At 42.8% G+C, this 13,923-nt stretch overlaps 1 protein-coding gene across 1 annotated transcript in view; it reads left to right on the forward strand.

Annotated features, from left to right (window-relative positions):
• Positions 1–9,850, forward strand: part of TNS1 (tensin 1) — a 494,447-nt gene extending 484,597 nt beyond the window's left edge. The window contains exons 30-34 of the mRNA XM_060261061.1: positions 1,916–1,987; positions 2,866–3,034; positions 3,513–3,581; positions 6,094–6,126; positions 9,334–9,850. Of these exons, the coding sequence (XP_060117044.1) occupies positions 1,916–1,987; positions 2,866–3,034; positions 3,513–3,581; positions 6,094–6,126; positions 9,334–9,478 (488 nt within the window). The 3' untranslated portion in view covers positions 9,479–9,850. The remainder of the gene's footprint in view (positions 1–1,915; positions 1,988–2,865; positions 3,035–3,512; positions 3,582–6,093; positions 6,127–9,333) is intronic.
• Positions 9,851–13,923: the final 4,073 nt, after the last annotated feature.

Consider the following 13,923-nt stretch of genomic DNA (forward strand, 5'->3'; position numbering starts at 1 on the left):
CAGTTCTCTTCAGCCACACAGCAGAGAATGTTTGTAAAAATTATATGAGCACCTGTTTCTCCTTTGAATGCTGATTGGGGCAGGAGGGCTTCTGCCTAACCCCTTCCAGATGCTTTCCAATGCCAGACTGCACAAAATACTTCATGTGGAGTAGGAAAAAATTGGAGAAATAATTTTACCCTAGTGCTGTTTCTGTGTGGGAAAACAGCTGAGGAGGAAGACAAAGAGCCCTTCCCATATGAAACCAAGCCCAAATGGGGCTCTCCTTTACTTTGTGCCAGATATTTCTCACAGCTGCTGGGTGGCTGCAGGGAAACAGAATACATGTATAATTTGGCCCCGAGTAAGCAATACTGATCTGGATGGACTAATGATTTTATTTGTTATAAGGCAGCTTTATGAGTTCAGCAACCCCTGGAAGCCAGAGTTCTTCATCAGAGGGACAGCTTCCTCCAATGCTAACTCAAGAGTGTCTCCTGAAAAGTGACAACAGCAGGAGAAGTATTGAAAGCCAGCAGTGCCAGACAAATCCAGCTATTTGCTTGTTACTTATTTACCACCTAGTGTGAGCTTTCTCTCCTTGCAGCTAGAAACCCACAGCACCTATGACAGTTCCAGAAAGACAAACAGTTAATGGAAGGGCTAGGTGTGTGGATGGAACAACAAGCCCCGGCCTCCACTACTGATAGCTCTGTGCCACAGTAGAAGTCCAATCCTAAGCATAGTTAATCGGAAGGAAGACTTACTGGGGAAGGAAGGCTGTGTGGAATGGCCCAGTCTCATCAGATCTCAGAAGCAGGATCTTTAGCAAACCACCTCTGCTTTACGTTTGTGTCAAAAGCCGTTGCTGATGTCGCCATAAATTGGTTATGACTTGACAAAACTTACATACGTAGCTAAGACTCAGTGGCTCAGTGGTAGAGCATCTGCTTGGGAAGCAGAAGGTCCCAGGTTCAATCCCTGGCATCTCCAAAAAAGGGTCCAGGCAAATAGGTGTGAAAAGAAAACCTCAGCTTGAGACCCTGGAGAGCCGCTGCCAGTCTGAGAAGACAATACTGACTTTGATGGACCAAAGGTCTGATTCAGTAGAAGGCAGCTTCATATGTTCATATGGTGGCTCTGTTCATCTAGGCTAGTATTGCCTCTGCGCGTGGTTTGGGAGCTGCACGGAAGCAGAGAGAAGGGTGCTCCAAAGAGTGACGAGAAGAGCACAAAAGATTTGTGGATGTTCTCTCCCCTCATTGGTGGATCTGTATAATATGGCATGTAAAAGGAAGATACAAATGATCCTAAGGGACCATACACATCTGGGCCATTTGCTTTTTGAGATCTTACCGTCAGGTAGACGATATAGAGTGTTGAAGGCTAGGACAAACAGATTTAAGGACAGTTTCTATCCAAGTGCTGTGGTTAGGTTAAATGCAGGGTTATGAAGGATTATCTGTTTTAGATGTATTTAATGGTTTTAATGGTTTTAATGGTTTTATGAATGTTTATTTAATGGTTTAAATGGTTTTAATGGTTTTATGAATGTTTATTTAATGGTTTTAATGGTTTTATGAATGTTTATCCGTTTTAGATGTATTTAAATGGTTTTAATGGTTTAAATGGTTTAATGGTTTTAGATGTATTTAAATGGTTTATGAATATGTGTGTTTGATGTGTTGGTATGTTTGTGGAAGAGCACCTCATTTCGTTGCTCTCTTTTTGTTGAGAACAATGACAATAAATTCATCTATCTATCTATCTATCTAGTAAATGAGTGTAGGATTGCTGTTTAAATATGCTGGTTTTAAAGGTGCCGTAAGACTATATTCCATTTATGGATGTGTTAAGTGGGCTTAAACCTATGATCATAAAGGGCCTCTTGCCCAATAGTCAATAACTTACCTTCTATTTTGCATTTTTTTTGAAGACCCCATGGATGAAACGAAAGAGACAACTTCATCTAGCAACTCAGCAACAGACTTGTTCAAACAGGGAGCAGGCGAGTAGTATGAATAGTAAAGTGAATTATTTTAGTTGTTTAGGGACCTGAAAATAGAATAAATAGTTTATATTTTATGTCGCTGAGCTTGACGAGTGGAAACGAAATCAGCAACTTACTTGAAAATTAGCCTTCAGGAAAAGGGCTCTGATTAATGCACTTCTTTCTGAGTTTGTGGTGGTCCTATTTTGGCCAGGAACTAAAGTTCAGATCATGACAGTGTAACCACAACAGTGCTTGGCATTTGGGAGTGGTCAGCAGAGGGTGGCTGAAGTGGGCAAACGAAGCACAGAGCCTTCTTAAAATCTCACTGAAGTCATCGTCTGCAGAAAAGCAGCCTTAGCTTTAGAGATAAAGAATATCTGAAGATTCTATAAACTATGGTTGCTATATTTCAGGGGTGGCCAACGGTAGCTCTCCGGATGTTTTTTTTTGCCTAAAACTCCCATCAGCCCCAGCCATTGGCCATGCTGGCTGGGGCTGATGGGAGTTGTAGGCAAAAAAAAACATCTGGAGAGCTACCGTTGGCCATATCAATTTCATTCACTCTAGAAGCCATTCTTTGATATTTTTTCAGTGAGATTTCTGCTTAGTCAGACATTGAAACGTCAGCTGTCAGGTGCAACAAGTTCTGGGCCCTTTAACAACTGAAATACTGGCCTGTTTTGACCCGCTACAAAGAGACACTTGGATTCTAAATCCAGTTTACCTAGTGTAATCCGCATCTACTGGGACAGAAAGTTATGTGGGCAGATTCCACATACACTACAAACAAATGTGTATGTTGTTCTCCTTGGAGTGCAAGCACAGTTCTGCCTGTTTTATGCTTCTTCTGCATTGTGTTATCCCACTGATGCATGTTATTACTTTCCTTCCAGCCTGCAATGTACTCTTCATCAACTCAGTAGAGATGGAATCATTAACGGGTCCCCAGGCCATTGCCAAAGCTATCACTGAGACATTGACTGCTGACACGCCACCTTCTGCTACTGTTGTCCATTTCAAAGTTTCAACACAAGGAATTACCTTAACAGACAACCAGAGAAAGTAAGAAGCGAGCTGTGGTCTGGAACTAGTGGCCGTCTGTGGACCTGAAACAGAAGAGTTCTGTCCTTACATAACCTCCATTTGTTTTGTTAAGAACTCTCCAACTTACTGTATGCCTCACAGGGCAGTTTTATCATTCCATGTCCCCAATATCGTCATAATTCTTTTAAAAGCTTTGGTTGGTCAAAATGGGCAGATTGACATCTTCAAAAGAGACCTAGGGATTTTGCACACAATCTCTGCCAACGAATGTTTCGTCAGCAGAAGTTAACAGGGATAGGGGCCTCTGCGGAAGATCACTTTATTTTTTTTATTTATTTGTTCAGATTTTTATTGTGCCCTCCCTGGAAGACTTTGCCATCATCCATGCATAGGCAGAATGATATAGATGATTAAGACACTCAGCGGTATATTTTAGTTGTCATAGCCGTTCACTGCACTTTTATATTGGGTAAACTTATCTCCGTCTCTCTTTCAGGCTGTTTTTCAGACGACATTATCCCATCAACACTGTTACCTTCTGCGATGTGGATCCACAGGAAAGAAAGTGAGTGACATGCTCTTTAACTTGTTCATAAATGATTTAGAGTTGGGAGTGAGCAGTGAAGTGGCCAAGTTTGCGGATGACACTAAATTGTTCAGGGTGGTGAGAACCAGAGAGGATTGTGAGGAACTCCAAAGGGATCTGTTGAGGCTGGGTGAGTGGGCGTCGATGTGGCAGATGCGGTTCAATGTGGCCAAGTGCAAAGTAATGCACATTGGGGCCAAGAATCCCAGCTACAAATACAAGTTGATGGGGTGTGAACTGGCAGAGACTGACCATGAGAGAGATCTTGGGGTCGTGGTAGATAACTCACTGAAAATGTCAAGACAGTGTGCGTTTGCAATAAAAAAAAAGGCCAACGCCATGCTGGGAATTATTAGGAAGGGAATTGAAAACAAATCAGCCAGTATCATAATGCCCCTGTATAAATCGATGGTGCGGTCTCATTTGGAGTACTGTGTGCAGTTCTGGTCGCCGCACCTCAAAAAGGATATTATAGCATTGGAGAAAGTCCAGAAAAGGGCAACTAGAATGATTAAAGGGCTGGAGCACTTTCCCTATGAAGAAAGGTTGAAACGCTTGGGACTCTTTAGCTTGGAGAAACGTCGACTGCGGGGTGACATGATAGAGGTTTACAAGATAATGCATGGGATGGAGAAAGTAGAGAAAGAAATACTTTTCTCCCTTTCTCACAATACAAGAACTCGTGGGCATTCGATGAAATTGCTGAGCAGACAGGTTAAAATGGATAAAAGGGAGTACTTCTTCACCCAAAGGGTGATTAACATGTGGAATTCACTTCCACAGGAGGTGGTGGCGGCCACAAGTATAGCCACCTTCAAGAGGGGTTTAGATAAAAATATGGAGCACAGGTCCATCAGTGGCTATTAGCCACAGTGTGTGTGTATATATAAATTTTTTTGCCACTGTGTGACACAGAGTGTTGGACTGGATGGGCCGTTGGCCTGATCCAACATGGCTTCTCTTATGTTATGTTCTTATGTTATGGAAGCTGAAGCCACAGAGCAGCTAGTAGGCATATAGAACCATCTAGAAGCAGTATTGTTCCTGTCACATATCATATCTATAAAGGTACTCCTTACTTATACTAGTTCCAAAATTAAAGGAACAGCACCTGGAACTGTCTGGAAAATTCTGTATTGATGAGCAGTATTCATAGCTGAACAAGATAACACATGGAAGATGTCAGGTCATACCTCTATATTAGGGTAATCATTACTAGAATGGAGATACTATTCAGAAGAAATGTCCAAGATTGGCCAGTACAGGTTTCTCAGAATCATTTGGTCCTAAACTGGGATTCTAAGAGAGCTCAAATCTCCTGCAGATTCCTAATTAAAGTTTCTGCATGAGAACAAGGATCTCTATATGAAGACTTTGGATCCCCTATGAAGTGGTATTCCATCATTTCCCAAAGTCAAACCAATTGGCTAAAACAATATTTCTAGAAGGCTGCAACAATGAACGGAATCTGTAAATTTTTTGATCCTGTGTGAAAGGATACATAATTTTTCAAGGGAATAAAGATAAAACATTGAGCTCTGCTGCACATTGTTGCTTTTAACAATATTGAAAGCTCAAGTTTAGATAAAAACGCTAATAAGTTATTTGCATTTATTGGCATAAATAGTATTTGCATGAATCTTTAGAATCTAGGACAAGAACAGTTGCCACAATTCCATTGTTATTTGTAGAAGCTGTGTAGCAGTCAGCTAGGAAACTGCAGCTGCATCAGGATCCATTGCCCACCATCACCTTCCCAAAGTCAGGTCTTGAAGACAACAATTTCTTAGAAGAGATTATTACAGCTCGCCACAGTAGTATGGGAGAGATGGGTCTCATTCATATGAACATATGAAGCTGCCTTATACTGAATCAGACCCTGGGTCCATCAAAGTCAGTATTGTCTTCTCAGACTGGCAGCGGCTCTCCAGGGTCTCAAGCTGAGGTTTTTCACGCCTACTTGACTGGACCCTTTTCAGTTGGAGATGCCGGGGATTGAACCTGGGACCTTCTGCTTCCCAAGCAGATGCTCTACCACTGAGCTACCGTCCCTCCCCTGCTCTCCAGGGTCTCAAGCTGAGGCTTTTCACACCTATTTGCCTGGACCCTTTTTTGGAGATGCCAGGGATTGAACCTGGGACCTTCTGCTTCCCAAGCAGATGCTCTGCCACTGAGCCACCGTCCCTCCCCTGCTCTCCAGGGTCTCAAGCTGAGGCTTTTCACACCTATTTGCCTGGACCCTTTTGTGGAGATGCCAGGGATTGAACCTGGGACCTTCTGCTTCCCAAGCAGATGCTCTACCACTGAGCCACCGTCCCTCCCCAATTTTGTGGCTGCAGTTTCTGTTTGTTTTCAAAAACAGGAGAAAGGGTTAGACATTGCGGCCCTCCCTTCTCTTTGGTGCAGATTAGGTTTTAATACGATGTGCATCTCAGAACTCTCATTGTCCCTGTAAAAAGCATTTAACCGAAGACTCTTCTCCTTTGCTCAGATGGACTAAATCAGACGGTGGTGGTGCTGCAAAGTAAGTACCGTTTTTGTCAACTTCAAAGGTGCCGTTCGAATGACTGCACTGTTGCCTTGTTCATAGTTGCTGCATTGTTCATAGTTGTCTGCTACTCAAAACATACTTTGACATAAAGGCATGTGCCCGTTTCCCAGACAGATAGTTGATGCCACCAGAACAGACAGTGCCATTCTTCTGTTTGAGCAAGGGTGCAGGGATAAAACTTAGCTCCGCCATAACAGTTGATCACTGGCATCGAATCCAATGAGACCAACCCTCTGCTCAGTATCGTACCTATGTATTCAGTGCTTAGAATTGCACACACAGCCTTGGCTACTAGATGCCAGGATCCAGCCACATGATCTGTACATGCAGCTCAGAACCAGCAGAACGATTCCATGCCCCCCCCCCCCAAACCTGCACCATAAATTTCCCTTGTTGGCTCTGAGTTCTCACTATGGTTGCAGTCATATGAACATATGAAGCTGCCTTATACTGAATCAGACCCTCGGTCCATCAAAGTCAGTCTTGTCTTCTCAGACTGGCAGCGTCTCTCCAGGGTCTCAAGCTGAGGTTTTTCACACCTATTTGCCTGGACCCTTTTTTGGAGATGCCGGGGATTGAACCTGGGACCTTCTGCTTCCCAAGCAGATGCTCTGCCACTGAGCCACCGTCCCCCTCCAAGTAATGTTTAAGATCTGTGGCTGCCCACAGTGTAGACACTTGTTCCATTTTCATATCTAGTCAAATACATTTTGCAAAGTAGGAGTCAAGAGTCACAAGGTAACGGTTTTAATTGAGGTTTCTAGTGTTTGGCCTGTTAATTTATGTTTAATGTTTTTAAATCTAATATTTTTATTACATTTTTTTGTATTTTATGAATACAAGCTGCCTTACGAACCCATAAGAATTCCAAATATGGGCTATAATTTTAATAAACAGATGAGTCGTAGGGTGGTCCTACCATATTGCCATCCAGCTTTCTTAAAAGCTATGGCCTCTCTCTAGCCCAGGGGTGTCAATCATGCGGCCCGGAGGCTGAATCCGGCCCCCAGAGGGCACCTATCAGGCCCCCAAGCAACTGGCTCTCGTCTGCTTCCTTCCCTCTCTCTCTTGCTTCCTTCTGCATCTCAGCTTGCTTTGCAAGTCTTGCTCAATTGCACAGGAGCTTCAGAGCAAAACTTCAATTTTCTCCATTTGTCGAGGTTCTTTCCCCTCGTGGGAAAATACAAAGAAAGTACCTTTAAGACCAACAAGTGCTAATGTTTTAAGCATGTCTTAAGGTTTCTTGTTTTTTAAAAAAAAATCTTTCGTCACATTTGTCTGTGTCCTTTAAAAAGTTTATATCTCGGCTACCTAATCACAAATAGGTACGCACATGGCCCCGCCCAACACAGCCCAGCCCAGCCCGACAAGGTCTCATTTATGTCAGGTCCAGCCCTCCTAACGAATGCGTTCATCACCCCGGCTATAGCATATGCATATTCGCACTGCAGAGTTCACTACTGTATGTTCTGTTCAGGTTTCGAATGACTCCCAAATTCCCCAAGACACAGGGGCTGGACAGATAGAAACTGAGAAATAGTTCAGCTGCAAAAACATCCCTGTAATTTTATGCGCAGCCCACCTTCAGCTATTACATACACCAATAAAACGTTTGGGTTGAGCAGTTTTCTTCCACTGGCATCAGGGGCTAGGTAAGTTTTCAGTAAGAAGCCAAGGTCCTATGGCCCGCTTCCCTTCATGTCCTCTGTCTCCTTTCTCCCATCTCCTGTTCATGTTGCTGCCGGCATCTTTAGAACAGCTTCCAGTGGCTTAGGGCCCCCACTAATTTTAGGTAATATGCGTAGCAAAGGGTGTTTTATTAGAACCTCCAGCTGTCTGGATTTTTCTGTCTCTAATTAGAAACGGCAGGACAGGGAGAGAGAGATCACATTTTGTACTCCTTCGATCTAATATTTATAATTTTCCTTAAAAGTACTAACAAAAACACCTTTGCCCTTCTTAAAAACAGAGGAATGTTAGTGTTCCGAATCCCCAATTCCTTCTTGCGCGATATTTATCTTCCCACCGCTTTCACGTCCATGTGAATCTTCTACATCGGTGTTAGTGCCTCATGTTGTAAACGCTACTGCTAAAATGTCAACTTGAATGTATGTATAGAAGGTTTATCTCATTGGTTTTCAAACGATGGGTCAGGTCTTACACTTACCATTAGTAGTGCCTACTATATTTACTTTGTCCTAAAGAGAAAGTCATAAAAAGAAGCAGGGGGTGTGAGATCCACTGCACAAATTTATATTGATTATTTATAGGTTTATTTGTGACCTTTTTAGCCTTCTCCGTAGAGAATCGAGATGGGTTACAGTGTTGCAGAGACGTTTCTGCTAGGATTACAAATAGAAAAAATTCCTAAAGAAGATAGGGCTTTAATTTGGTATTTGCTCTCAGCTGCTAGGACATTGTATGCGCAGTTGCGGAAGCAAGAAAAAAATACCAGAGAAATGGGATTGGATTGTGAAAGTTTTATCGTGGAGTGAGATGGATAAGTTAACAAGAACTTTAAGAGATTATGATTTAGAAGTGTTTAAAAATGAGTGGAAGAAATTTAAAGGCTATATAGAGCAAGAGTGGAACGTAAAAAGACATTGGGCAATTTTTTTAGTATGAGTGGGAAGAGAAAGACATTGAACTTTGATTGGCTAGGGGTACCTTTATTATAGGGGGAACTTAAATATATAACTTCGGGGGAAGTCTAGTAATGGAGGGAGGGGGGATCGAAAATAACATATGGGTTAGGGATAGAAAGGATATAATTAAATATTGTAACCATATGTTATCAATAAACTGTTTAAAACAGAGATGGGTTACAGTGTTCTTTAAAACACTTAAGATGCACCGTGTTCTCTTATACCAACCCTCAAAGCCCAACTTCAGAAACACAGCTCTACAACCAATGCTATGTCCAGTCTTGCTTTGAAACTGCCACTGCAAATGAGAGCAGCTTGCTTTGTCGTTTAGTATGAGTGACATGGGCAAGGTTCCCAAAGGTGATGCCAAATAGTCTGCCACTGTGTTCCATGTGAAGATTACTTGACTTCCCCGTTATCCTTATAGGGCAGCAAAGGTGTTAGCTGGCAATTCCTACTCTGCAAAGAACAGTAGTTTACCATAAGTTCCTTCTGTCTTATATTTTCTTTTGGAATGTTTTCATCACCTTCACAGACTCTTTGGCTTTGTGGCCCGGAAGCAAGGCAGCACAACAGACAACGTCTGCCACCTCTTTGCCGAGCTGGATCCTGACCAGCCGGCTGCCGCCATCGTCAACTTCGTCTCCAGGGTCATGCTCGGATCCTCTCAGAAGAGATGAACTGCTGCTTTCCCCCCCCCCCCCCTGCAGGGGGCTTCTTGCCCTTGAATTTTGAAGAAGGACTTGGAGCTGTTCCGAGGAGGAGTGCGAGGAAGTGCATTGTGAGAGAGGGAAGTGAACTGATGGGGGGAAAGGAAGAAGAAGGAGAAGTCTGAATTGTTGGAAGGCCCAAACTAACCAAACGTACGTACGTAAACAGAAAACCAAGGAACTGACACCGTCGCCTTTCCTGCCAGGTTAAAGAGATGGAGACAATTATGGATCAGCATGAAATCAGAGAACTCAACCCCACAGGCCAAAGCACGGATCTTATTAATCTATGTGGGGTGGAAGTATATAGTAGTTGCTTGTTTAGAAAATAAGGCAAACAAAACAAAACACGAATAACCGCAGGAATCACACCGAGAGACATGCCAAGCAAGCAACCATCGATATGCATTTCCAAGAGTCATTGCTCCCGACTCTTCAACTGCTGAATGTATGAAGTATATCTGTGCGCGTGCCTGTGTGTGTGTGTGTGTGTGTGTGGTGTATGCATTTTGTGTGATTATGCACGTCTTAATGCATATCTGTGGATATCTGCAGTTTAGGGTTACTACTCTGCTGAATGTCGAGTGGTTATTCAGAACTTCATCTATCAATTGCCCAGGTTCTCCTCTTCCTCCAACAGCAAAGAGCCTCCATTCCCCCCCAGACAGAGGAGAAGCCTCATTAGCAGCTGCTAGTAGAGCAGTATCTGCTGCAGGTGGGAAGTTCTCAGTAGAACGACACACACACATGCGCACCCCATACCACATGCACATGCATGTATACATATAAAATTGTACATGGAGTTACATAGCAGGGAGGCTCTCCTTAGCTAGTTTCAGGAGCATGTTGTCCAAAGCAAAATAATATCCTCCGGTCTCTATGCAATGAGGTCCGCGGCAGGTCAAAATAGTTGTCCCGTGACCTCCCGCCCCATAAATGTTAAAATACCAGCAGTTTGGGAAATGCCATTCCTTTTCAGTGTAAGGGGAAAGTGGCCCTGCCTAGGTTTATTCCTTCTCCTTTTGGAGACATGCACGAGATTTTGTATGTTGCATGGAAATTATTCAGTTGTGCAAAAGGCAAGATGAGCGATCCAAAAACGGGGAGGGGCTTATTTTGGTTTGGAAGCCATTAAGAATATTTTTAAAGACCCAAGTTAGAGTAAGTTTTGACTTAAGCATGGCCGTAGCTGTTCCAAAAATCATTGACCAGATTTGACTAATCTGTTCACTGGAGGTTCAGCATTCTGTATGTAGCAAAATTAGCTCATGATTTTGACTTAAGCTTTTGCTTGTCCATGCATCAGTTATTGCACTGGCCTGCCTGCTGTCTGCTAGCAGTGTTGTCCTTGATATACATTTGTGGTGGAAAGGGAGGCAGTTCCTCTGCCTTGTACATCATGTCATGAGTTCATTTCCATTCCTCCAGCAAGTGAGGCTACGCAGAAGCAGCAGCAGTAGAGAAATATGTATTTTTTCTGCTATCAGAGATTATTCCTTCCCCTAGCTTGACTTCCGGCATTCCCAGTAGGAACCATAACAATGATACCTAGTGACTCTGGGTGTCTTTGTCAATGAGGGCTGAATTATCAGAACACCTTTGCTTGGCTGTGGAGGCATCTTTCGATAAAGGCCTTCTATAGCATTAATCAGAGTTTCTCACTGTCCTCTCAAATCATCTGCTTCTGGGAAATCCCTGAGATGAACTCATGTACTGACGGGACAATGAGCTGTTGCCAGGTGTCAAATCCTATGGGTTTATTGTGAATTCTCCAATCTCTTCTTAAACTAGAGGCAGGGCCCATGCCGCTATTGGTTTGCTATGTCAGCTGGTCCGGTGGGGACTGCCTTCTCAAGAGGCATGCTATTAGTTATGTGTGCCCTCTGTTGATAACATTGAATGGGATTAATCACCCACTCTTTAGGAGGTTGGGCTAATACCCTACTGCAGAACTCAAGGACCTCCATTGAAAATCACTGGTGACAAGCCATCTGCCCTGAAATGCCATCTTGGTTTCTGATAAAAAGAGCACTCAGATTGGGGGGGGGGGGGCGCTAATGTTTTAATGAGATGCTTCAATACAAAGCGCTCACTAAAGTCAAGACATGAATTTGCAAGTCATACAGTCACCTAAATTCCCTTAGTGTAGCTCTCTCATTGCCTTGATTATATATATTATATACATACATATATATATATGTATGTATGTATGAAATATACTGGCAAAATAATGCAAGCTAAGCAAATTTTTAAAAAGTTAAATTTACACAAAAAGTATTTATTTTTGCCATATTGCTTTTATTACTTTCAGTTCCTTGAATATGTACAACGCCATCTCCTACCCTCCTATGCCCCCACCCCGGGCCTATGTATAGACTCTTGTACTTCAGAGCAGTTTGCTTTGTTGATTAGTATTAGTGACATGGGCAAGGTTCCCAAAGGTGATGTCAATTCCCCCCCCTCCCCCTTGAAGCCATGTATTTTGACATTTAATCCAGCTGGGAATGCCATGCGGTGTTTCTCATCTACCCACCTCATGTTTAGCAATCTGCCTGAGCAAGCGAGCATGTATGAATTTTATTTCATTGCTGAGTGGTGCAAGGATTAGCAGTGTACGTATGTGTGAAAGTGTGCTGAGAGAGACTCATTTCTGGATCCTGTATAAGGCATGGTTTGTTTGTTTTTTGCATTCAAGAGCTGCTGTTGAGACAGGCGCTTGGATGGAGTGGAAGGGTCAGTTTTCAGGGTTATTGCCCAGGCTTTGCATCCCCGTCCCCAACCCAATGGGATGCTGGAGACTGGGTTAGCTTATTCTTTATGTTGGTTAGAAATATTTCCCTCCTTCTGCAGAATTCAAGCAAGATGATTCCCCTCCCTCGCCTGCGACTGTCTCACCCTGCCATTAACCAATTAGAGAAACACTGTGTCTATAGATATATAAATATTATAAATATATATATATATATATATATTTTTGAAAGTCTATATTTTTCAGACTTCATTTTTTCACTGCTTTCAAAAATGGCGCCCCCCCCCCCTTCAACATTTGCTATCTCGCCACAAAGAGTGGCACCGAAATATTATGATTCATTTTTATTTTGCCATTAAACAGAATTATCTTTAATATAAAGCATCCAGCAATCGCCTATTGATAAGTATCACCAGGGTAGACACACGCACGTCAACAGACTTAGCTGCTTCCAGGTGTGAGCAGCTCACGGCTCCTTTACTAACTCACCCGCTGAGAATGGAAATATTAAGGCTCACTGGCTGAACATGACTTTTTTTGTTTTTAAAAAGGAAAAAAAAACCACCTAATCACATGATGTAACCTGTTGCTTTTCCAGTTTGCATTCAAGACAAAAGCTGCATTTTTAGGAGCAAATGCTATATTTATCATCCCCAAGTTACTTTGATCAGTTCCACAGTTCCACTGTCGTGTGGCTGTAGAACCAGGAATCTGAAAGTATTGTGTGAGGCAGATAACCCAAAGAAGTACAAGCAGTTGGGTAGAGACAATGAGGACTCTGTCCAGACCCTCCACTTCCTGTGAGTATCCTCACTGGTCCAGAAAGGGAAAAACTTTATTCACTACCACTTCCTTTCTGCAACTGGCCACATGCCTTTCAATTTGTGTCCCGTGTCCCTGAGCAGTACTGACAACCAGCAGATCGGAATCTCAGCCCAGACTTCCTATCCATTTTTATGAACAGCTTGCACAGTCTTGCTATGGAAGGACAGGGGGAAGGCAACTCTGCCACAAACTCCTCTGACAATTTTGCAGCGGATTAAATTGTCTTGCCTTGCCTCCTCCCTGTCATCTCTTTACTTTGGAGGGAGGGATGTGAAATCAAACCCTATTGCTTAGCCATGCATCCCTCTAGTCACTTGCCCAGAATGTGAGTGAGCACTACTAGCTGGCATCTTTAGGGTTTTGTTGTGGTTTTTTGGTCTTTCTTAACTTGCTGTGGCCCAGGGGAGACACACAAACACACACATTCTAGAGTTATCATTTTGCCTTCTGCCAAACCCCATATACCAGAGGAGCTGCTACAATCCCCTAACAAATTGGTGCCCTTTGTTTATTGTCTTTCTTTTTAAAGAGGAAAAGAGAAGGGTGTGGGGTGGGTTTTATTCTTCATTTTAAACAGCCTCATTTCTGATGTCTGGGACTGATGTCTAATGCAGTTTTCCCCCATGTATGCAATGTAATAATAATAGTAATTCTACTCTTTCAATAGAAGGTGTTATATTTTATACACTTGCACACAAACGCCCTCTTCTGTGCACGAAGAACTGCATAATGTTGCCAAAGATACCTGTTTGAAATGCACTTTCTTCTAAGTGTTGGTTGTACAGTTGTTGTATGTGACTCTTTCCTTTCCTTTTTTTTTTGTTTTGTTTTGTGCTTTTTA

The sequence above is a fragment of the Heteronotia binoei genome, chromosome 21 (genome assembly GCF_032191835.1).
Source record: "Heteronotia binoei isolate CCM8104 ecotype False Entrance Well chromosome 21, APGP_CSIRO_Hbin_v1, whole genome shotgun sequence".
In the NCBI taxonomy this organism is placed as follows: Eukaryota; Metazoa; Chordata; class Lepidosauria; order Squamata; family Gekkonidae; genus Heteronotia; species Heteronotia binoei.